Consider the following 23,792-nt stretch of genomic DNA (forward strand, 5'->3'; position numbering starts at 1 on the left):
AATAAATAATGAATAAATAAATTTATTTATTTTAAGATATTTTTAATTTCTCCATACAGTTTCAATATATATATATATATGTTTTGTTTTGTTTTTCTAGGAATCACGTCCTGAACTTCGGTCTGGTGTTCGAAACAGCATTGGCATGTTTATTGTCGTATACTCCTGGTATGGAGACAGGTCTGCGGATGTATCCACTCAAGTAAGTGTCGTGTTTTAGTTCACGTGATGATATGTGTCTGCTGGTCCTTTAGTTCTCAGAGTCAGTCCCTATACAAGGGTTCTTACAAGCACAGATACTTCATCTAAAAATAGTAAACACGGTAGAATTGTTCGTTGTTTTGTTTTTGGTTCTGTGCACGTAAACAGTTTAAAGGGGTTGCTAAGATTTTAACAATTCCCGTGATCACTTTATTCCTTTCTGCTCCAACTGTGTTGTTTTTAAATATCGCTAATAAAATACTTACTTCAAACTTTGTCATATGACAGACCAGTACACCGTATAGAAAATATTTTATTCTGATTGTATCCTTGATTGCATTCTGATTACAGCCTTGAATTAAGAGAATAAATTTGGATATCTCATAAAATAAGATCGTATGTCAGGAAAGAATGATAGAATTCCGTAACTTTTTGTATGCAAATAAATGTGCACTCGGACAAAAGAAAAAAATCTCATTATAAACATGATGAAAGAGGTGAAATTTATTTTGCACACATCACGAATATTGCGTTGCGTTGTTTTCGTTCATGCTGAAGTCCTGCTTCTTTTCCTGGTTACAACTTAACTACATCATTCCAGTTATCTACAAGGTTACTAGAATTAAATTTTGTTTACTCCTGTGGCTTACCGTCATATAAGTGCGAGATACCAACGTAGGCATTACTGCTGACGGGAAAGAGAATTAGCCAAGGGAATTAGTTCATCATGTATCCACCAGGGGCGACGGTAACAATAAATTGGATCAGTTAAACAAGGAGAAGTGAGTAAAGTCTGTTGTTGTTGTTGGGTTTTAGAAGCATTAGCGACTAAGGCTATATTGTCTAAATCGCTTGTATTCTGAGGTCTATTTTCTGTTTTGCTGGACGAAAAACCCGAGTTTCCGGAGGAAAAAACCATGCTACCCTCGCCTGAGATCGACTAACTCAGCCACGTTGTGAAAAAGGCCCACAAAAATTCCTCTATCATCGACGGGAATCGAACGTAGGTCTTTTCCATCCGGTGTGGGTGGAAAAGACAGCGGTCGTACCAATTGTGGACTGAGCAAAGGGCCTGGGTAAAGGCATTGAAATCTTTTCTGATATTTGCTCATTGGCCGGAATGGATAAGCAAATCAGTAGATAATCATTTACCATGACACTGTGGTAAACGTCATTCAAAGCCGTTTCATGTCAGTTAAAAAAAAGTTTTTTTTTTTTTCGTTTCGAATAGGTGGGTATATCCTCCTCTCCCATAGGTAGCTGGCTAAAAATCGAAAGAACTACTGTCTATTAGTTTATAAAAAAACTGGAGACGAGTCTTCAATTAAAAAAAAAAAAAAAAAAACATTACAATCAGAACTTCATCCAGTAAAATCATGTGTCACATAAATGATTGAGAGATTTATTCGCTAATGTCTGGGTATTGGGAAAGCATGTGTCCGAAACGTTCCCAGTGTACTCATTATTAATTTCTAAGTAATAACCATCAAAGACTTGAGAATCTTATGATAATCTTTAAGCAATAATGAAAATATACCTTTCAGATCCAGTCATTTAAAAATTAATTAATAGCTTCATTTTAATATAGCGTATTATGAAAATATTTTGATAGAAAAATTAACTGTGAAAGGAATTTTTTCTAAGAATCCTTCGTATTTTTCTAATTAGCCAAGGCACGTAACCCAGCGGTTAAACCCAATTGTAGAGTAGTACACGCGTTTGAGTTGACCCTGGTGAAAGCCCACGTAACCCCAAAATACGATAATGTTCTTTTGCTTTCCTCCTTGTAAACTTAAAAGTTGGCTTATTATTTTGAGGCATAAATCGTTTCAGTCCGAATTTCTCTAAGAGAAACTTGACATATCAAAGAGTAGTATTTGGCTCACAATGTATAATAATAATTGTCCGAGTTCGGCATTCTGTTTTTAATGCTTCATCTAGCATCTCTAAATTTTTGGATGGAAAGATGTAAAATAAAGGGCCTACATTACTTATAAAGGACATAGTGTGTTTGTTACACGGTGCCAGAGGTTTCGGAGAAAACCGAACATAGTGTCACTGTGAAGTTGCAACATTGTAAAGTCACATGAGTGTGAGTTGTGCTGGGTACCACGAGTAATGCGGGGTCTTTTGTTTGTGTTGTTCATTTGGCTAATTAGTTACTGATAGGCGCGATAAACGAGGAAGTCGCCTCTCAGCATCCGTCCACAGCACGAGACCTGGACAATAGAGAAACTTTTACAAGGCTGGCTCTGCTCTGTCCAGGACAAGAACAAAGGAAGCCTCATGAGGGGAATAAGTAGGGGAATGATGACAGAGAAGAAATCCCCCCCCCCTGGAGAGTGCGGGGTTCGAACCTAAAGTATGTGGGTGTCTTGAAGAAGGGTGGGATAGAGTGCTAGGAAAAGTAAATGGATGATAGAGAAAGAAAGCCAGAGTGGTCACAGGGCGAGCCCTGAACATCCCACTCTGGAGGGACTCCAAGCTGATTGGAGGATCCCACCGAAGGAGGTATTCCGTCAGCATGATCGAGTGGACGAAACGACAGAAAAGAATCTGTAGTATGGGGAGTCAAGTTTACAACCGCCCTTCCCACCGAGGACAAAACCTGGGTCAGCGACAGCTTCACTGCTTGTCTTTTTGAGTAAATACGGTTTTGCACAAAATACACTATATACAGTCTGGTAGAAGGTCAGAGTTTGCTGACATAATATCCCACCCAGAAAGACGAATTCCAGGTCTGCTGGAAGAGAAGGTCCAAGGCACAGTTTCAAGAAGAGTGTCAGGGAATGATCCCACTCGGTAACAATGAGGCCGCACGAAAGTTGGTGATATCCAGAATTGCAACGATGGCTATGATCTGTTAGATTCAACCTCGAACAGGGTTTTCCATGCCATCATAAAAGCAAGGGAGGAGCACCGGCCGGGCGAAGCAACATATCTCCAAACTCCGGATACGATCAAGTGAAATCCCTCTCGGGGTGGAGAGACCGAGCCAGCATGTTTTAGCAAAACCGAGGTGGTAAGAGGTTTGGACTGAGGATGGAATTCTTCACCCGAGGTAGTACAAGTGGACGTTAAGTGGCTGAAGTAGCTACATACACCAGTGGATGTAATTTTTACTGTGAAACGTGCAGTATTTGAAGATGTAGTTAGTGTAGGAGGTTAAGGCTTTTTTTGGATGTGATAAACTGATGTTCAGGTTGAAATGTTGTGTTTTCCTGCAGCGTCTGCAGGAAGTTCAGTCTAAGGTGAAAGTAGATTGGGCAGATATTCATGATCTGATGCCAAGTTTCCTTACAAGAACAGAGCGCATTTTCTTGGATTCCTAGATCCTGCAATTTACTGTTAAAGGTTCCATATCTTGTGAGGCGAAAATTTGTCTGAAGTTTTGGATTTAGCCATGAAGTGGTTGTCTTATTCCTGATGTTCACGTTAGGGAAAAATTTTCTGGTGATTTCTCATTTTGAGCTGTCCGGCCACCTATCTTGCCACAGGGTAAGAGCCTTCCAGATATGTTTGTTCTCTCGACGGATATGGATGCCCGTCTAGATACTGATATTGAAGATCTCTGCAGTTTGGTTGTGTTTAACATCATGAGAGGCTCCCCAGTAGGCTACATGGTAGCTAAGGGGAAGTTTCCCCATTGGGACTTGAAGTGCGACGGTGTAAGTTGCCGACGTGCCATGGAAGGTTGAACAAGAAGGGTTCTCTGCATGTAAAGAAGTTGTTTGGATATTAAGGTTTTATCTGTGCAGTGAAACCAAACCGCCGCTCCTTAAATGACAGTAGAGATGAAAACAGCGTCGTAAATGTTACTTATATTATCATTAATATATAAACAGTATACATGCATACGTACATAATGGAGTGTGCTATGTTGGGTGTCTCCTGAACATTAGTTGAACACCGCCTTGTTATTACTCTGTGATGTTTTAGTACTTTGCAAAAGCACATATGTGCTAATGGGAGCTGCATACTTTATGTGAGGCAGCTGTTGGTCGTATCAGCCTTCCAAATGACTGCTGTTTCTTGGTTCTCCTCTTTACATCGAAAAGACGAACCATAACAAACGCATACTGTCTGGTCCAAGGAATGGACAAACGCTCCCGCTTCCAAGGGAGGAGCAAAGCTAAGTTCTCCTAGGATGCCATTATGAGCTCTAGTAGTTTTAGGAGTCTTCTTCTTCTTCCAGTCATATAGTTCCCTGAGGAGCTGTTGTGGCCAAAACAAAATCCTCCAAATGCATCGATCATATGCTATACGAGCGGCATCGTAAAAGGTCCCACCCAAAAGTTCACTGATCCTCCCATCCTTCCACCTAGTTGCAGGTCTTCCTTTAACAGCAGCTTTTGGAGTTGGTTTTATTATGGTCTCTGTGGCATCAGATAATGTGGTGATATGCCATTGCCTACTACATCGCCGATTTTGAAAGGGACCGGCTTTAATCATTGGAAGAATCATCATACATCCCACGAGATGCTCTTGAGGAAGAAAGGTGACTACAGCAGAGTTCCCCACTTAGTGCAGAAGGCTGATTACAACTGGTTTCCAGAGGTCGTCTGTATATAAACGGATATAAGATTCGCACCAGTAGCTATTATATCTAATAAATGTGAAGCAATAATCCTTCTGATGACCTTGCTAGCGAAGTAGCAAGAAGGATTAATTTATTTTCTAAATAAATTAATTAAGAATAAAGGTCTGATTGATTTTCAGATGCCTGCCATTTTTGATGGGCATTTACAAAACTTCATCGTTAATAGTTCTGAATGTTGTCTTGATGCATAAATACTGATTGCTAATTTACCGAAAGACCATTATAAATTTATACTCCAAGAATTTAATCTTACTGTATCATTACTGTGGTAGATACTAATGTTGACATCCCATCTACAAATGTTAAGAGTTAAGACTGTATACAGATAAATCCCCCGTATGAGAAGCAGGGGATCGCGTCCTTTGTTAAAGTTCCTTTTTACTTTTAGCCAGATTTCAAAAAAACTTTAGAGAATTAGAACCGGGTCATGTGAATTTTTTTGAAGTACTCCAACTACTTCAAAAAGCTTCTTTTAATGTTGCTGCAGCTAGAATAAAAAACAGAAATTATCGCGGAAAGATGTAGGTAGAAAAAAAAACGTATTTCATTTGTGGAACTCATATTTTTTAGGTTAGTATCTGAGAGTTGCTTGCTTTTTTATCTTTTGAATTTCCTCAATTTGCGTGCTCTGCGTTCTTGAAATGTTGTTAAAGAATCTCAGGAATATCACTGAACAGAATAGCTTGAAGATCTTCCCACTCACTGTGATATTTTAATAGAAGACAATGTCACCTATTGCCTCTACTGTCAGGAACACATGGCAGGAGCGATTAGAAATGTGTTGCAACCTTCCTCAACGACATTTGATGACGTGATAGACGATGTTTAATGGCGCATCATATTACCAACAGGGAGTCATCTGCCATGCATGCTTGTGTTTAATCATCAGATTCACTACTGGTGAAGACGATAAGCACCATGATTGTTACACATACATATTATTCGGATACTAAATTATATTTATTCGCTGTTAGCAGTGGTCGTTTTGCTAATTCCTGAGAGTGGAATGTGATATGTGTATTGTCACTACAATACAACATATTGAAACTTTGCTTCACTAGTATCCAGTTAGAATCTGCCTTGACAGCGAATTTGTTTTAATACAGTCGTTAATTAAATTAATTCTTCGAGTTCGTTGGCTAGAAATCTTTAAAACATTTATGGCAGGTTTTGCTTCAGTAGAAACACTGCGCGGCGACCGACTAGAGTCTGGTATTACTTAAAGATAGTTTTGAAGTTCGAATGAGTGATTGTGGACGCAACAGGTGGTTTCGAACTAGGATATTAGCATTAGTTGAGGCATATGATGCAAGAAAGCAAACTTATATAGCATCAGCCAAAAAAACAAAACAAAAAAAACCTTCCCATTTCACCCATCCGGTCACTTCAAATGTTTGTCTTCTTCAGCCTTAAGTTTATTTAAGCTATCAACTTCCACAACAACAAATGGAAATCTGTTCCAGCAATCAACTACCCGCTGTATTATTAAGATCCTGGATCGAAACCACCGCTATATTAAAAGGGCTAATTTATTGAACCTTTTCATATTTTTTAAAGCTCGAAAGTCTCCTTTAAAAAATCTTATGATTATAAATTAATACATAAGATCTAGGTATATTTTGGCGTAAATTGTTTCTTTGGGTGTATGATGGGTAGGTAAATGTAGTATACACCGCCTTACCATTGATATCCACACACCGCTCCGTTGATAGTTGGTCACTAGCATTAGTAGAGGCATATGATGCAAGAAAGCAAACTTATGCAGCATCAGACAAAAAAAAAAAAAAGAAACCACTAACATTTCACCCCTCCCTCCATTCGTTTGAAATACCTGTTCAGCTGAGCCTTAAATTTATTTAGGCTATCAGCTTTCTCAACAAGGGATGGAAGTGTGTTTCACCAACCAACTACCTGCTGGCTAAAGGCAAATTTCCGCACATCTATCTGCCATCTGTCTTTCCTCAATTTGAATTTATGCCCTCTCAGGTGACTGGTCTGAGCAAGAGGAAAAATCCAACCAGCATTGAGCATGCTCAAACCATTCAAGGCTTTGTACACTTCTATCAGATCACCTCGCCGGTGCCTAGTCTCCAGACACTGTAATTTGCAAAAATTAAGTCTTTCTTCATAAGAGCAACCGTTTGTTTCATTCACTAATCTTGTTGCCCTTCTCTGTACTCGTTCCAACAGCTCTATATCCTTCTTGAAATGAGGCCTCCAGACCTGTATCCAGTACTCTAGGTGTGGCCTGACCATTGCCTTATACAAAGGAATAATCACCTCCTTATCCCTGCTAGAAAAATTCCTGTATATCATTGAGATACACTATGAGCTACTCTTGCAACCCATATGCACTGCTCAGAAAACTTCATATCTGCCTGCACAATTACCCCCAGTTCTTTTTCATTCTCTACCACTGTCAGTGTAGTACCACAGAATTGATACGTTGCTCTGGGGTTACTGTTTCCCATATGTAGTACTTTACATTTGTCAATGTTAAACTTCATTTACCACCTCTCAGTCCATCTGCTCAAATTTTCTAGATCCTGTTGCAGCAGCATACTGTCATTACTGTCCTTAACAACTCTGTCAGCCTTCATTTCATCTGCAAACTTGGACATTAAGCCTTATATACCATCATCAATATCATTTATAAATACAGAAAACAACAATGGACCCAACATTGAACCCTGAGGGACTCCACTAATAACATTAGTCCCGAAGAGCAGTATCCATTGATTACCACTCTCTGTCTTCTCCCCCTCATCCATCCCTTTATCCAGAGCAGCAATTTGCCTCCAGTGCCACACTGCTCCAATTTGTGCAGCAGTCTTCCATGTGCAACAGTATCAAAATCCTTTCTAAGATCCAAGTATATAATATCAAAGTTATTCCCTGCATCCAGTTCTTTTGTGACTGCATCATAGTATCCAATCAGATTGGTCAGGCAAGACTTCCCCTTAGCAAAACCATGCTGTGTCTGAGCTATAACTGAAGTCTTGTCTAGATGATCCTGCAGTGCTTCTTTAAACAGTGCCTCCATTAATTTTCCAGGAACAGAAGTTAAATTCACAGGTCTATAATTACTTGTGTCAGCCTTTGATCCTCCTTTGTGAATTGGGATCACATTTGCACACCTCCAGTCTATGGGTACCTTCCCTGAGTCCAAGGAAGCTCTCATAATTATGGCTAAGGGTTTGCTTACTTCCTTTGCTGTCTCCTTTAATATAACTGGATAGATCCCATCCACCCCAGCTGCCTTTCTTGTGTTTATCTTCAACAATTTCTCCTCCACTTTACTCTCAGTTATTACAAGATTATCTCGCTTACTTCCAGAGTTGAATACACCTCGGGCATTCCCCTCGCTGAATAACTTCTCATGTGTGAATGTAGATGCAAAATACTCGTTTAGTCTGTTAGCCACCTGAGCAGGATCATCAACTGTTGAACCATCAATATCCAGTTGACCAATCTGATTCATCCCTTTCCTTCTAGAGTTTACATAGGTAAACAACTCTTTTCTGTTTTTCTTTGCATCCCTTGCCAAAGATTTCTCATAATCTGCCTTTGCCTGACTAATCTCCTTTGTGACTTGTTCACAGACCAGCTTATATCTATCATAGGCTTCCATGTCACCCATTAATTTATATGTGTCCCATGCATTTTTCTTCTCTGTCATATGTGTCATTAGTTCATCTGACATCCATTTAGGCCTAAACCTTGAACAATATTTCTTAGTTGGTATGTAAAGCCTAGTAGCTTCCAAGATAAGTTCTTTGAATGTTCCCATTTTGAATTTGCTGTTGGTAACATCATCAGTTGGTCCCCACTGTATAGAATTTAAATACTGTCTCAGACCATCGTAGTCGCCTTTACGAAAGCAAAAACCCTTCCCTTTACCCCTGATGGTAGTTACCTCTGAGTAAATTCCACTTCAGCACACTGTGATCACTGCCTCCTAGTGGTTCCTTTAACTGCAGATTCTTAATGCATGAAGAATCACTACTGATAATCAAATCATGAGTATTACTCCCTTTGGTTGCCTCCCGAACATGCTGATGTAGAAAACAATCATCCAATAAATCCACAAAAGCCTTGCTAGTGTGTGAGTGACCAACCCTCAAATTCCAGTCAATAACTGGGAAATTAAAATCCTCCATTATAAAATTCTCTGATTTACTGGCCCACTCTATTTCTCTGTACAGTTTCTTATTATACTCATCAGAGTCAATTGGCCTATAGCACACTCCTACTCTCAATTTTGATCTCCCAATGCTTATGTCACACCAAACTGACTCGACACTGCACTGTCCGGCGATGTCGACTGGCTTCACTTCCTTGGATTTTATGTATTTCTTAACTAATAACATAACCCCTCCTCCCTTCCTATCCTGCCTATCCTTTCTGTACGCATTGTACTCCCCCAAAGAAGGTCATGATGTCCTTCCCAAGCACAGCGTATCAAACACAACAATAAACATGCTCATAAGCCTTCGAGGAGACAGTAGTGTGATCGTGAATGTTACATTTCGAAGTTAACATACTTTTAGCACGGAATAATAATAAGATGCCATTGAGCAGTTGGTCTATACATGAAATTTCAATGGCACTGAAGATCCCTAAGTCGATGATTGGTGATGTAATCTGTAAATGGAAGGGAAATGGTGCTGAAGCCGTCACGAAACGGCTCTGTAAACCTCCGAAGCTGACGGAACACGACAGGAGAGCCCTGCAAAGAATCGTTCGCTCGAAACTTCGACGGTTCGACGTTGTTGTAGTATACAGGCTAGCAGTGAGACGATTGGGATTTATGTCAGCACCAGTACACTACGCAGTACGCTGCATGATATGGGTTACCACGATCGTGTAACTGTCCACGAGCCACTAATCATCCCAACTAATGCCACATCGACTTGTTTGGTGTAAGCCCACCGTTCTTGAACCGTAGACCAATGGAAAGCTGTGTTTTGAAGTGACGAATCACTCTACATAGTGTGCCTGTCTGACCATCTTGCTTGGGTGTGATGGATACCTCGGAGAAAGCTCACTGCCGTCCCAACAATGCAGTTTGGCGAGACAGCGTGGTGGTCGGGAGCTGTTTTTCATCGTTTGTTCTGGAATCATTGGTTGTTTTGGACAAAATCATGCATACTGAGTGGCGCTGACCAAGTATTGGAAGGCTGCATGAATTCAGTGCTCCGTATAATTTAGTGTTTTTTTTTAGTAGTTTAATTCGCTCAAATTGGATTTATTTTCAGTCCACAGCAATCAAGATCTCCAGGTGACGGTGAGTCCACAGACATTTATTCCATGCCGAATTTCTAAGGCGTTGAAAAGATATGAAAGTTTTTAAATTCTTGTTACATGTCGCTCGTTCCGGCGATCAGCAACATGGCAACGCCATATGAGTTCTGCCGTTAATTAACATTGGAAGTTGCTAAAGTTAATTTATACCCTTTATAACAATTTCTACTGGATTAAACCTTAATTAGATGATCCTACTTGAACTCCATTCCAAATATATATGGTTTAATAATGCTACAGTTATTTATTTTGGTTTTACGGGTGATTGAATTAGTGACTAGAATAATTATGTTACCTGGAGGCAGCCATTGCCCTCAACCTGATTGGCGGAAGCTGCCCAACCGAAGGGCGCCAATGTTCCCAAGCTTGAATATAGTATCACCTGTATCACTTGAATATCGTTGTTTATAACTCATTTATAAATGAGTTTAATTAAAATCTATAACTCAGCCATAGATAACATTAAAAATCTGAGAAAATCTTAAAACTCAACTAAATTCAGGAACCATTAACATAAAATGAATCCTTGGATGGTTTCCCATCATTACTTTCCTCTGCATAGACATTTGCTGGAAGTGATAATGTGACCAAAGTGACTGCTTCCACTCGTTAAGAACCTACAGTGGAAATTCCTAGCCTAACTTACCCACACCCTTGGAGAAGACTTTGCCTGAGCCTTCAGTGGATCTTAGTTCCTCTGCCCTTGAAGATTCTGCTGCTATTGCTGACCAGTCTCAAACCAACTTAACGCTAGGAGTACATATGGAGCAAGTTTTTTCTTTAAGAACTGGCCTCTCCACCATTCTTGCTGATGGGGGCAGGCTAACAAAGCAAGTAACCACTGAAACACAAGACATCTGGTCTGCCATGGAGCAGATCCTAATCAATGTGATGATGGAGAACGAGCGCATTACAACCAAGCAGGATGAAAAAGAATTCCATATGAATAAATTACAAGAGAATTATAAAACACCTAAGGATTTTCATCCTGGTCTCTCTAGCAATCTTTATCATATGTTCAAGCCACTCAGCTATACACTCCAACTCAGACCGTAAAATCAATAGCAGGTAAGTCTACACAGCAGCAACACGTAATTCTGATTAAGGCGCAGGAGGGTAGCATCTCTGCTACAAGTGGAGGTGAAACAAGAGATTAAAGCTAAATTAACTTCGGACGTAAAGGATGTCAAAGTGAAATACATGCGGAAAATACGGGCAAAACTATTAATTGAAACTGCGGCCTACCTCCCAAGATCTTAAAAAGATCAGAAACTGTGTCAAATTACAAGAGTGCGGTTTAAAACATGAATTTTCCAGAAAGTTGGGCTCAACGTTGTGATTAATGATGTTCACAAAGACTCCAATATTGAGGATATAATAGAAGATATCTGTCAGAAAAACTTAAAGGACTATGACTTTACACTTGAGGATGTTAAAGAGCCATTTAAGCCTCGATTTCCAACTAAGCCAAAACCTAATGAGTCCAATATAAATTGGATTTTAGAAGTCACTGATACGATTCGCAAGATTCCTTTTTCTGCTCGTAGAATTTATCTAGGTGGACATCTTACACGGTTTATGGATTATACCATAGTTCCCAGGTGCTCTAAATGCCTGGGATATGGCCACTCTGTGAGATCATGTTCTCAAGAAGCACAAACTTGTGGGCGTTGGTCTAACTGGACACAACCTTATAGATTGCTCCAATAAGGAGAAACTAGCTGAAGGTCCAAACTGTAAGAAGCGAAAGAAGAACTGCGCCCACTCCTTCAGAGATCCCAAATGCCAAGAATACTTAAAAGCTGTAGATGCCGTTCGCTCAAAGACATTTCATGGATAGAAAAACAACATTAAGTATTGATTCTAGTACTTCACAATCAACAGAAATCAGGTTTTTGCAGTTAAATTGCCAACAGTTCATTTCAGTAACAAATGACTTAACAAAAGTGTCGCAAGAGCACTGTATTCAGGTTATGGCCCTTCAAGAGCCCTATTCATACAAGGGCCTTGTAAAAGGTCTTCCCATTCGCTATAGAATAATACAATCCAATCCAACTACCGTTAGAACTGGTGGATGTCGGATTTGGGCTGCAACCATCTTAGACCCAAGTCTTACAGTTACAAGAATTCCCAGTCTCTGCTCTACCCATGCTGTTTGTGTCTGTGTTTGGAGGGCCGATTTGGTCAAGTCTACGCTATTTCGTTATACTGTCACTGCTCCCAATACAGTTGTTGTTGTTGTGTTTAGATTTTTCTGGTGCAAAAGCTACTTAGGCCATATTGCACCTATCATAGTATTTAATACTAGTTTTATTGGCTTCTATGGAAGCAGTGAGAAACGGTTATATAAACCTATTCGTTTCAGAAAGAAGAAAAATTCTACATGGTTTGAATTTTCGCCTATGATATGGCTAAGTGACAGTTCCTGTAAGTTTGAGAGAGAAGTGAATGAAATTAGACGGGAATTGTTATACATGATGGATTCCAGGAGTATATGTTTTACTGTGAGTGGCCTGTGGCAATGTGAACAGTGTGGAGGGTCATTACCTGATAACAGGAATAGATGGGTCAAATGAGTGTGGCCTATTCGGGCTCTGGCCAGGACTACCTCTTCTTGTCTGTTTTTTCGGAAATTGGAGGCCCATAATTGCGGTACAGATTTAATTTCAAGGAGTTTGTTATGTATATGCGTTTGCCAATGAAGTGTCTATCGTTCCTTACATATATTTCGTATATGCCTTTTGTAATCACTGAACAGGACCAGAAAATTCATTGGGGCTGTGCTGGATGGACGCTTGGAAGCAGCATCTGCAATTTCATTCCCTGGTATTCCAGCATGGCCTGGGATCCAGCAGAAGACAACCTTTTGTCGATGATCTCTGAGACGAATCAACTCTGATCTGATGAGCTGTAGTAATGGACGAGTAGGTGGGGAAATCTTTTGCATTGCTAATATGGCACTTTGCGAATCTGTGTAGATTATGCTCTTTTGGATTGAGAAATGGAAAATGTTTTCCAGAGCAAGCTTTGTGGCATATAATTTAGTGGTGTAACTACTGCATTCTCTCGGAAGTGATATAGAAATGGTAGCGTTGTGGAATACCGCTGCTGCACCTTTTCCACTCTCGGACTTCGATCCATCAGTATAAATTTTACAGAAGTCAGGATGACATTGTATATGTGCAATGTGCAGCTATTGGATGTTATTATCCGTTAAGGAGTGTTTTCCTCATTGGTGAAAATAATTATCACAAGACGGCATGATGACAGACCATGGAGGAACGTGATCTATAGATTTTTGGAGGACTTTATTGAGTTGTATATTCCAGTTTTCTGCTAGTTCCATTAACCTAATACCTGCAGGCCTAGTTGCTTGTGGTTTGTTTCTATAAAAGGTCGTGAGTTTCGGATCATTAAATATTGACCAATTAGGATGGGTCGGCTGGCTTTGGATCTTGGTTCCGTAGTTCAGTAATAACATCTTTCTTCTGATCTTCAGAGGAGCTTCATAGGCTTCTACATACAGACTTTACACTGGGGATGTTCTGAACACACCTAGGGCTATTCTAAGAGCTGAATGTTGAATAGGGTTCAGGTGAGATAAAGCACTTTCCCTAGTAGAATCGAAGACAGGAGCGCCATAGTCCAATCGAGATCTGGTTATGGATCTATATAAGTGAAGCAAGGTATAACGATCTGCTCCCCAGGTTGTTACTGATAAGGCTCTGAGTATGTTCATTTTTTTTTTTTTTTTGACAAGCTGTCCGGAGATGATCAATGTGTTTTTAATAGTTTAACTTGCTGTCAAAAATTAAGCCAAACAGACGAATACTATTTGCTATTGGAATAGGATGGTTATCTAATTGGAGCTCAGGATCAGGATGCATTTTACGTATGGTACAGAAGTGAATGGCAGTCGATTTCTGGCTGGATAGTCTGTAACCGTTTTGTGTCATCCAAATCTGGATCCGATTTATTGATATCTGCAATTGTCTCTCAATATAGTTCATGTTTTGAGAATGGCAGAAGATTGTGAGATCATCGGCATAAAGATATGAGTCCACTGTTTTTGGAATTAGTTCAATTAAATGATTAATTCTAATTGCGAATTGAGTGGCGCTGAGAACGGACCCTTGAGGGATTCCTTCTTCCTGGACAAAGTTTTTAGACAGAGTTCCCTGATAACGAACTTGAAATGATCTTTGTTGTAAGAAATTTTGGATGAAATATGGCAAATTTCCTCTCAGGCTAAGAGAATATAGATCCTTTAATATGCCGAAACGTCATGTCGTGCCAAAGGCTTTCTCTATATCCAGACAGATCATAACGAGATGCTCCTTTTTGATGGATGCATTTCTGATGTTTGTGTCAGCTTTAATCATGAGGTCCAATGACGATCGAGTTTTTCTGAATCCAAATTGATTGTTATTGACCAGGTTTTGGGATAGACAGTACGTAGAAATGATGCCAGGAGCTTGGGAATGCATGTTCAGTGAAGATTCGATTGAAGAAGATGAGCAGTGACGAGTATGATTTTGGATCTAAATTTTTGAGCATAACATGAAATATCCCATCAGGGCCAGCAGCGCTGTTCCTTGTGTTGGTAAGAGTATGCTGCGGTTCAACCATGCTGAATGGTTGATTATATGTTAATGCATATCTGTCAGTGAAATTCAGTTTGGAGTTTTCAGTTACATCTTTAATTTTTTGAAAAGATTGGTCATAAGCAGTTGAGGAGGACAACTGAAAAAATACAGATCTTAGTGCATTTGCGATTTCTGCAGGGGTAGAAAGTTCCTGACCATTCCAGTTAATTAGTGGAGTAGATATTGGAGGAAATTTGCCATTTAAGAGTTTTATCTTGTTCCAAATCCGTCTGATGTCTGTATTTTTATTGACTGAGGAAGCGAATTTAATCCAAGATTTTTTTTTGCTTTTCGGCTGATATAACGGGCTCTTGCTCTAAGTCGCTTATAATTAATAAGATTCGAAGTGGTTGGATGTTTGTAGAATTGATTCCATGCTTTGTTTTTCTCTGTTTTTTGCTTTGTTACACTCTTCATCCCACCAATAATTTAATTTTCGCCTTTTCCTGACTTGGTATTGTGGAATGGCAGCAGTTGCAGCTGTTAGAATTTGGTTTGTAATGTGTTCAGTAACATAGTTGATAGAAGAGCACCGTATGATATGGTTGTCAAACGAGACAAGCCTGCTGTATTTTATCCAGTCAGCCTTTGGAAATTTCCATTTTACTGGATAACTCTTTGTGATGAACAGGAAGTTTGAACTTTGCATATTATTGGGAAATGATCGCTGTTGTGAGGATCATTAAGAGTTACCCAATCGATACTTGGATAAAGCACTGGAGAACAAATGGAAAGGTCTATTGTGGAGGTTGATCCGGTAGGAAAATGAAAATAGGTAGGTGAGCCAGTATTCAACAATGTTAAATCCTGTCTGTCTCTCACCATTTCAATAAGCTTACCACGCCTGTCTAAGCTAGGGGAACGCCATAATGGGTGGTGAGCATTAAAGTCACCTAGTATACAGAAGGGAGGTGGTAGTTGCAACACAAGATCTTTGATTTCCTGAATAGAGTATGGACGATTAGGCGGAAGATAAATTGAAACTAATGTAACAGTGATTCCAATTACGATGCGTGCGGCAACTGCTCCTAAGCAGGTTTGCAATGGAATGCATCTGGAGGGAACTCTTGAATCCAACAGGATGGCTACTCCTCCACGAGCACTATTAGTGCCGGATCTATCCTGTCTGAAGATAGTGTAATTTTTGACTGTAGGGGAAACTTGGGGCGTCAAGTTGGTTTCTTGCAGGCACATGGCAACAGGATGGAAGCAGTGAATTAGTTCGTTGATATCGTTGATATTGCTGCGAAAACCTCTACAATTCTACTGAATGATGTGTTTCGTTATTTGGTTTTATTCGTGGAAGATGTATCTGGCTGCTTTTTATAAGCGGATTGTTTATGACAATCTGGTTTTGATTTTTCTTTTCGGGGAAAAGTGGGACGCCTGATTCATTGCTATCGTCCATATCACCTTCTGCATGTATTTCAAGCAGTTCTTCTTGGCCGATAGTATCATCTGTATCCATGCTTGTTAGGCATGATTCTTTCGCCTCAACAGGATACGATCTTGGCAAATTTTCTGCTACCTTGACAATGCGGAAGTCTCTGGGATGGAATTGTAAGTGGCCTATTGTTGCTTTGGTCTACTGAATTTGGTTTATATGGATGCTGGATCGAGAGTACTGATCGATCCCAGTCTGATATTGATATTTTTGGGGAGATGGATACTTCTGTCTGACATTCTACCGATTCCTGTCTGTGAATGGTAGAAGCATAAGTGCGTTTTGGTATACTTAAGTTGACCTGTTTTTTCGCTTCTTACTAAGAGACTTTATTTTCAATTTTATATTTTTGTATTTTTTCCCTATCTTCCATAGATCACAATTTTTGGAGTAAGCTGGATGCTTGCCACTACAATTAGGACACTGTGGTGTCGGAGCCTTGCAATTTTTGCTTGCGTGTGGTTTTTGCAGCTGCAGTTCGGACATATAGCGTCTCCACGGCATGCTGTCTGAGAATGGCCGAACCTTTGACATTTATAACATCTAAGCCGATTTGGGTTATATGGCCTAATGCGTCAATTGAAGTAACCTGCTTTGACAGAACCCGGTAGATTTGGAGTACGGAAAGTTAAGATTATGTTTCGCGTGGGAGTTAAGTTGCCGTCTTTTCTGATCATGATTCGTTTTGCATGAGACACATTTTGATCTTTTAGCTCCAGGACAATTTCTTCCTCAGAAACGTTTAACAGATCCCATTCGGAGATCACTCCCTTGGAAGAATTCAATGTGTTGTTTGGAGTAACCTGAATCGGTATTTCACTTAAAGAAGTGAGTTGTAGTATTAACTCAGAATGTCTTGAGTGTGATGTCTGTATCAGTAAATCTCCTGATTGGAGACGTTTGACCATTTTTGGTGAACCTGCAGCATTTTCTAGGCATCTCTGGATAACGAAAGGGGAGAGCTTGCTCACAGGTTGGGAGGACAAAGAATGTACTATAAGGAAAGCTGAAGATTCCTGCTTCCTAGTGTCTTTTTTAAGTTTCTCTGAAAGAGAGAAGTCATGGTCGGTGTCATTGTCATGTTCATGTTGAGAGCTCTTGGACTCTAAGCGTGAAAATACGTCATTTCTGCTCCTTAGCCCCAAGGGATGGATTTTCTCCCACATTACCGGCCACATCACGTGGAGGCAGGAGTTGTGCCACCAGTGACCAAGCGGATATTGAAGTTAGTAGAGTGGTTAGTATTTGATATGAAGACTAAGAAAAGAAAGGTGGATTCCCTTTCTGGGTTTTTACTTCTGACTTTGCAAGCAAAAACCACTTGATGCGAAGAAAAGAGGAGATCGTCGCACGAGAAAAGAAATAAAACTATTTTTTTTTCAAAGAGCACTCTATAAATCGCACAGAGAAAAACGCTTGGCACTATCGCTTGGCACTCGGGGCCTCCCAATACAGAGACTCTATACAACCGTTTGTGGACTACCTGGATATGACACTTAATATTCTACGCGGAAAGAACGTTATTGTCATGTTGGATGCAAATGCTGGGTCTACTCTGTGGAGTGCTGCAACTACAAATGAAAAGGGTGAACTAATGGAAGACCTAATCTTATCTCACCGCTTAACTATATTAAATACCCCCCGGCCATCCACCAACATGCTTGATGCCTATGGGTTCTTTTCACATCGACATTACTCTCGCATCTTCTGCTATTAGTCCATCATAACATCATGACATTCTACCATCGATCATAACATCATGACATTCTACCATCGATCATAACATCATGACATTCTACCATCGATCATAACATCATGACATTCTACCATCGATCATAACATCATGACATTCTACCATCGATCATAACATCATGATATTCCAACTTAACTGTGTTCAACGGCGATCCAGATTTGATCCTACTGACATACAAAGATTTCACAAAAAGAAAGGAAAGTGGGATAAATTTGACTCTGCACTTAAAGATTCCTTTACACAAGACCAAATGGAACAATTGACTACTCTCACTGCACATTAACAGGCACGAATAGTTCAAAACATAATTATTACCGCTTGTAGGCAGTCCATGAGCTATAGGAAAAGGAAGCCCTACCATGTGCCGTGGTGGTCCTCAGACTTGTCAAAATTAAAAGCATTGACGAGACAGGCAAGACGAGATTTCCAAAGAGAAACAGATCTCGTCCCATTTTAGAGGTTCTTTTGCAAAGCAGATACAAACAAGCTCGTAGAAACTATCATCAGGAAATCTACAAGAGGAAAAAAGCTTCGTGGGAGCAACTAGTACCCAGCACTCAGGGAAACAGTTCTCCCTGGGGGCTCGTTTACAGATTAAAAAACAATAAAATTCCAACTGGTGAAATGTTTGCATCGGTTACAACTTCTGATGATCAAGAAACCATATCTTGGGAATCCACCATGAATAGGATCTTGGATGTTATTATTTATCAAGAAGAAGAGGTATGTACGGATCCAAAACAGATAGACATCAGAGTGAAAAACACTTGTTATTCGGGCTCGCCTGATGAACCTCCTTTTACGTTTGAGGAGATTGATATTGCTATCCAGTCCATGCGTTCGGGAAAATGTCCTGGACTTGATGGCATTGAGGTAGAAGTGCTCAAGCGTGTATGGAAAACGGTTCTTGTAGTTATTACAATATTATTCAACTCTTATCTTAATCAGGGTATCTTCCCTGCAATTTGGAAAGTTGCTAACTTAAAAATTCTTCTCAAAAATCCAAAGAACCCAGAATCTGATCCGCTGTCTTATAGGCCTATTGCCTTTCTCCCTGTTGTAGGCAAGGCTGTTGAAAAAGTTATTACGAGTGTCTTTTAACTACCTATGTTACGAAAGGACTTTCTTCACCTGTACAGTTTGGTTTTACAAAGGGTAAAGGAACTGGAGATGTCATTGCTTCTCTTTTAGAGATACAGCAGAAAACTACGACTAAATATCTGCTCGGCCTCTTTGTGGACTTCAAAGGGGCCTTTGACACCCTTTGGTGGCAAAGTGCCCTGGAGAAGTTTCGGGAGGCCAAAGTATCTACAGCTATATACTAGTTGCTGATGAGCTACTTTTCGCAGCCCTCACTTGTTAAGAGTGGTTCCAATCAAGTTTCAAGAAAGGTTACCAGAGGATGTCCACAGGGGTCTATTCTTGTGCCCCTGTGCTGGAATTTAGTGTTCAGCTCCTGGTTATATAAACATTTTGATGCAACAACCATGATATCATATGCAGACGACCTAACCATCTTGGTCCAAGGAAACTGCAGGAAGTTTCTTGAAGATGTTGCCAACCGGGTACTGCAGGGGCTGTCTGTGTGGTCTGATGAGCATAAACTCCAGGTATCTACAAGCAAAACGTCCCAAATGTTGCTCAAAGGCAGGTTAGACATAGGAGGTCCCCCTGAAATAAAATATAAAGGACAAGCTATTAAATACAGTTCAACCACAAAATACTTGGGAATTATTTTGGATGATGGTCTCAGCTTTATACCTCATGCAAAATACATTAAAGAAAAATTCAAGTCATTATTATCTCGATTGAGACAAGTAACACGACAAGAGTGGGGCCTTAATGGTCACTCACTGAGATTGTATTATAACTGTATCTTCCTGTCCATTATCACATATGGTGCTGGCGCCTGGGGATTTAGGGCAACCAAGTGTGCCATTATCAAACAGCTATTGAAAGCACAGCGTGCTGCCCTTCTTATGTTATCGAGAACTTGTATGACAATCTCTACTGCAGCGTTGCAGGTCCTGACAGGAAGGATTCCAATACAATGTGAGGTCTAGTATAGATATTTGAGATACCACCTGAAAAAAGCATATCCAGCTTTTCTTGATAACGTAGAACTTTACCTGAGTGTTCCAATTACAACCGAAAAGGAAAGATTGCGCACCATTTATGTTAATAAGTGGCATGCTGATTGGTCTGTATTGGAGACGGGAAAGGTGACAAGAAAATATTTGCCTAATGTAAGGGAACTATTGTGGTTTGCTCCTGGACTATATGGAACATACCTTTTGTCTGGTTGCGGCAGTCTCAATAGCAAGCTATATAAACTTGGATTGTCTCCTTTCTCTATTTGTCTCTGTGGAGGTGAAGAGGACGCAGATCATATTCTTTTGGAGCATCACTATTATACAGACTTACGGAATGAACTACAACTCATTACTGGTTCCTTTGACAGGGAAAATAAACCTTTGCTTATCCAATCACAAGATGCATTTAAAGCTTTTAGCTTATTTGCAACACGAGAATTACTTAACAAGTACAGGTCACTGTTGAACAAAAGCCGAGAATTAGGGTTGAATTTGAAAGTGTCTGCAATTCTGCATAGACACGATAGGAGGGAGTATATGATGAGAGCCTTGTCGATCAATTCGACCCTGGAAAGATTGTGCAAAGCTCAAGGGGTAGAATTTTTTTCAGCCTGGACTGCACTTGTTAACAGGAGAGATTGCTTCTACAGGGATGGGATACACTTAAATAGAAAGGGTGCAAGAATATTTGCTGATGCTATCGAGGCAGTGTTAGGTGGGTCGGAAAACTGCTAGCTTGGGGGGGGAGACAAAGACCAATAGATTGACAGTAGCCACTGGCAGAGGTAAAAGAGATTCTTGCACTGCTTCTATTAGAATGAGCAGAAGCCTGAAAAACAAGATGCATGATATTTCAGAGACTGCTGGGAGCCATTGCGGTACAAGTAAACACATGGGTTGTGTTAGGGTAGCTAAGAATAGAAACAGGTGCAGGTATATTTGCGTGTACACCAATACTAGGAGTTTAGTAAATAAATTTGATGAATTTGAGGTATTGCTCAAAACATCAAAGGCAGATATTGTTGGGATATCAGAGACGTGGTGTCACACAGATATAAGGGATGCAGAACTGCAATTTGGGGAGTACAACGTCTACAGAAAGGATAGACAGGATAGGAAGGGGGGGGAGGGTTATGCTATTAGTGAAGAAACACATAAAAACCAAGGAAGTGAAGCCAGTCGACATCGCTGGACAGTGCAGTGTTGAGTCAGTTTGGTGTGACATAAGCATTGGGAGATCAAAATTGAGAGTAGCAGTGTGCTATAGGCCTAATGACTCTGATGAGTATAATAAGAAACTGTACAGGGAAATAGAGTGGGCCAGTAAATCAGAGAGTCTTATAATGGGAGATTTTAATTTCCCACATATTGACTGGAATTTGGGGGCTGGTCACTCACACACTAGCAGGGCTTTTGTGGATTTATTGGATGATTGTTTTCTACATCATCATGTTCGGGAGGCAACTAGAGGGAGTAATACTCTTGATTTGATTATCAGCAGTGATTCTTCATGCATTAAGAATCTGCAGATAAATGAACCACTAGGTGGCAGTGATCACAGCGTGCTGAAGTGGGATTTACTCAAAGAGGTAACTACCATTAGGGGTAAAGGGAAGGGTTATTGCTTCCGTAAAGGCAACTACGATGGACTGAGACAGTATTTAAATTCTATACAGTGGGACCAACTGATGATGTTACCAACAGCAAATTCAAAATGGGAAGCATTCAAAGAACTGATCTTGGAAGCTACTAGGCTTTACATACCAACTAAGAAATATTGTTCAAGGTTTAGGCCAAAATGGATGTCAGATGAACTAATGAAGCATATGGCAGAGAAGAAAAATGCATGGGATACTTACAAATTAACACATGACACAGAAGCCTATGATAGATACAAGTTGATATGCAACCAAGTTACAAAGGAGGTTAGGCAGGCGAAGGCAGATTACGAGAAATCCTTGGCAAGGGATGCAAAGGAAAACAGCAAAGAGTTCTTTACTTATGTAAACTCTAGAAGGAAAGGGATGAATCAGATTGGTCCACTTGATATTGATGGGTCAACTGTTGATGATCCTGCTCAGGTAGCTAACAAACTAAATGAATATTTTGCATCGACATTCACACATGAGGAGTTATTCAGCGAGGGGAATGCCAGAGGTGTATTCAGCTCTAGCAGTAAGCTACAGAATCTTGAAATAACTGAGAGTAAGGTGGAGGAGAGGTTGTTGAAGATAAACACAAGAAAGGCACCCGGGGTGGATGGGATCTATCCAGTTATATTAAAGGAGGCAGCAAAGGAAGTAAGCAAACCCTTAACCATAATTATGAGAGCTTCCTTGGACTCAGGGGAGGTACCCATAGACTGGAAATGTGCAAATGTGACCCCAATTCACAAAGGAGGATCAAAGGCTGACACAAGTAATTATAGACCTGTGAGCTTAACTTCTGTTCCAGGAAAATTAATGGAGGCACTGGTTAAAGAAGCACTGCAGGATCATTTAGACAAGACTTCAGTTATAGCTCGGACACAGCATGGTTTTGTTAAGGGGAAGTCTTGCCTGACCAATTTGATTGGATACTATGATGCAGTCACAAAAGAACTGGATGCAGGAATAGCTTTGATATTATATACTTGGATCTTAGAAAGGCTTTTGATACTGTTGCACATGGAAGACTGCTACACAAATTGGAGCAGTGTGACATTGGAGGCAAATTGCTGCTATGGATAAAGGGGTGGTTGAGGGGGGAGAAGACAGAGAGTGGTAATCAATGGACACTGCTCATCGTGGACTAATGTTATTAGTGGAGTCCCTCAGGGCTCAGTATTGGGTCCATTATTGTTTTCTGTATTTGTAAATGATATTGATGATGGTATTTCAAGTTTAATGTCCAAGTTTGCAGACGATACAAAGGTAGGCAGGGTTGTCAAGGACACTACTGACACTATGCTGCTGCAACAGGATCTGGAAAGGTTGAGCAGATGGGCTGAGAGGTGACAAATGAAGTTTAACATTGACGAACGTAAAGCACTACACATGGGAAACAGCAACCCCATATCAACGTATCAACTCTGTGGTACTACACTTACAGTGGTAGAGAATGAAAGGGACTTGGAGGTGGTTGTGCAAGCAGATATGAAGTTCTCTGAGCAGTGCAGACGGGCTGCAAGAGTAGCTCATGGAGTATTGTCAATGATATACAGGAATTTTTCCAGCAGGGATAAGGAGGTGATTATTCCCTTGTATAAGGCAATGGTCAGGCCACACCTAGAGTACTGTATACAGGTCTGGAGGCCTCATTTCAAGAAGGATGTAGAGCTGCTGGAACGAGTACAGAGAAGGGCAACAAGATTAGTGAATGGAACAAAGGGGTGCTCTTATGAAGAAAGGCTTAAGTTTCGCAAATTACAGTGTCTGGAGACTAGGCACCAGCGAGGTGATCTGATAGAGGTGTATAAAGCCTTGAATGGTTTGAGCATGCTCAATGCTGATGGGATTCTTCCTCTAGCTCAGAATAATTACCTGAGAGGGCATAAATTCAAATTGAGGAAAGACAGATGTAGGATAGACGTGCAGAAATTTGCCTTTAGCCAGCGGGTGGTTGGTTGGTGGAACAGACTGCCATCCCTTGTGGTGGAGGTTGATAGCCTAAATAAGTTTAAGGCTCAGCTGGACAGGTATTTTGAACGAACAGAGGGGTGAAGTGGAAGTGGGTTTTTTTTTTTTTTTTTTTTTGGCTGATGCTGCATAAG

At 40.3% G+C, this 23,792-nt stretch overlaps 1 protein-coding gene across 2 annotated transcripts in view; it reads left to right on the plus strand.

The window, feature by feature from the left end:
* LOC150080151 (sodium/potassium-transporting ATPase subunit alpha-like) overlaps positions 1-23,792 on the plus strand; it is a 265,285-nt gene that overhangs the window by 238,313 nt on the left and 3,180 nt on the right. For both annotated transcript variants that reach the window (XM_090380961.1, XM_090380962.1), the window contains exon 20: positions 101-202. In XM_090380961.1, the coding sequence (XP_090237087.1) occupies positions 101-202 (102 nt within the window). The remainder of the gene's footprint in view (positions 1-100; positions 203-23,792) is intronic.

This window comes from Mastigoproctus giganteus, chromosome 9 (genome assembly GCF_048544385.1).
Source record: "Mastigoproctus giganteus isolate SK-2022 chromosome 9, ASM4854438v1, whole genome shotgun sequence".
NCBI classification, from domain to species: domain Eukaryota; kingdom Metazoa; phylum Arthropoda; class Arachnida; order Uropygi; family Thelyphonidae; genus Mastigoproctus; species Mastigoproctus giganteus.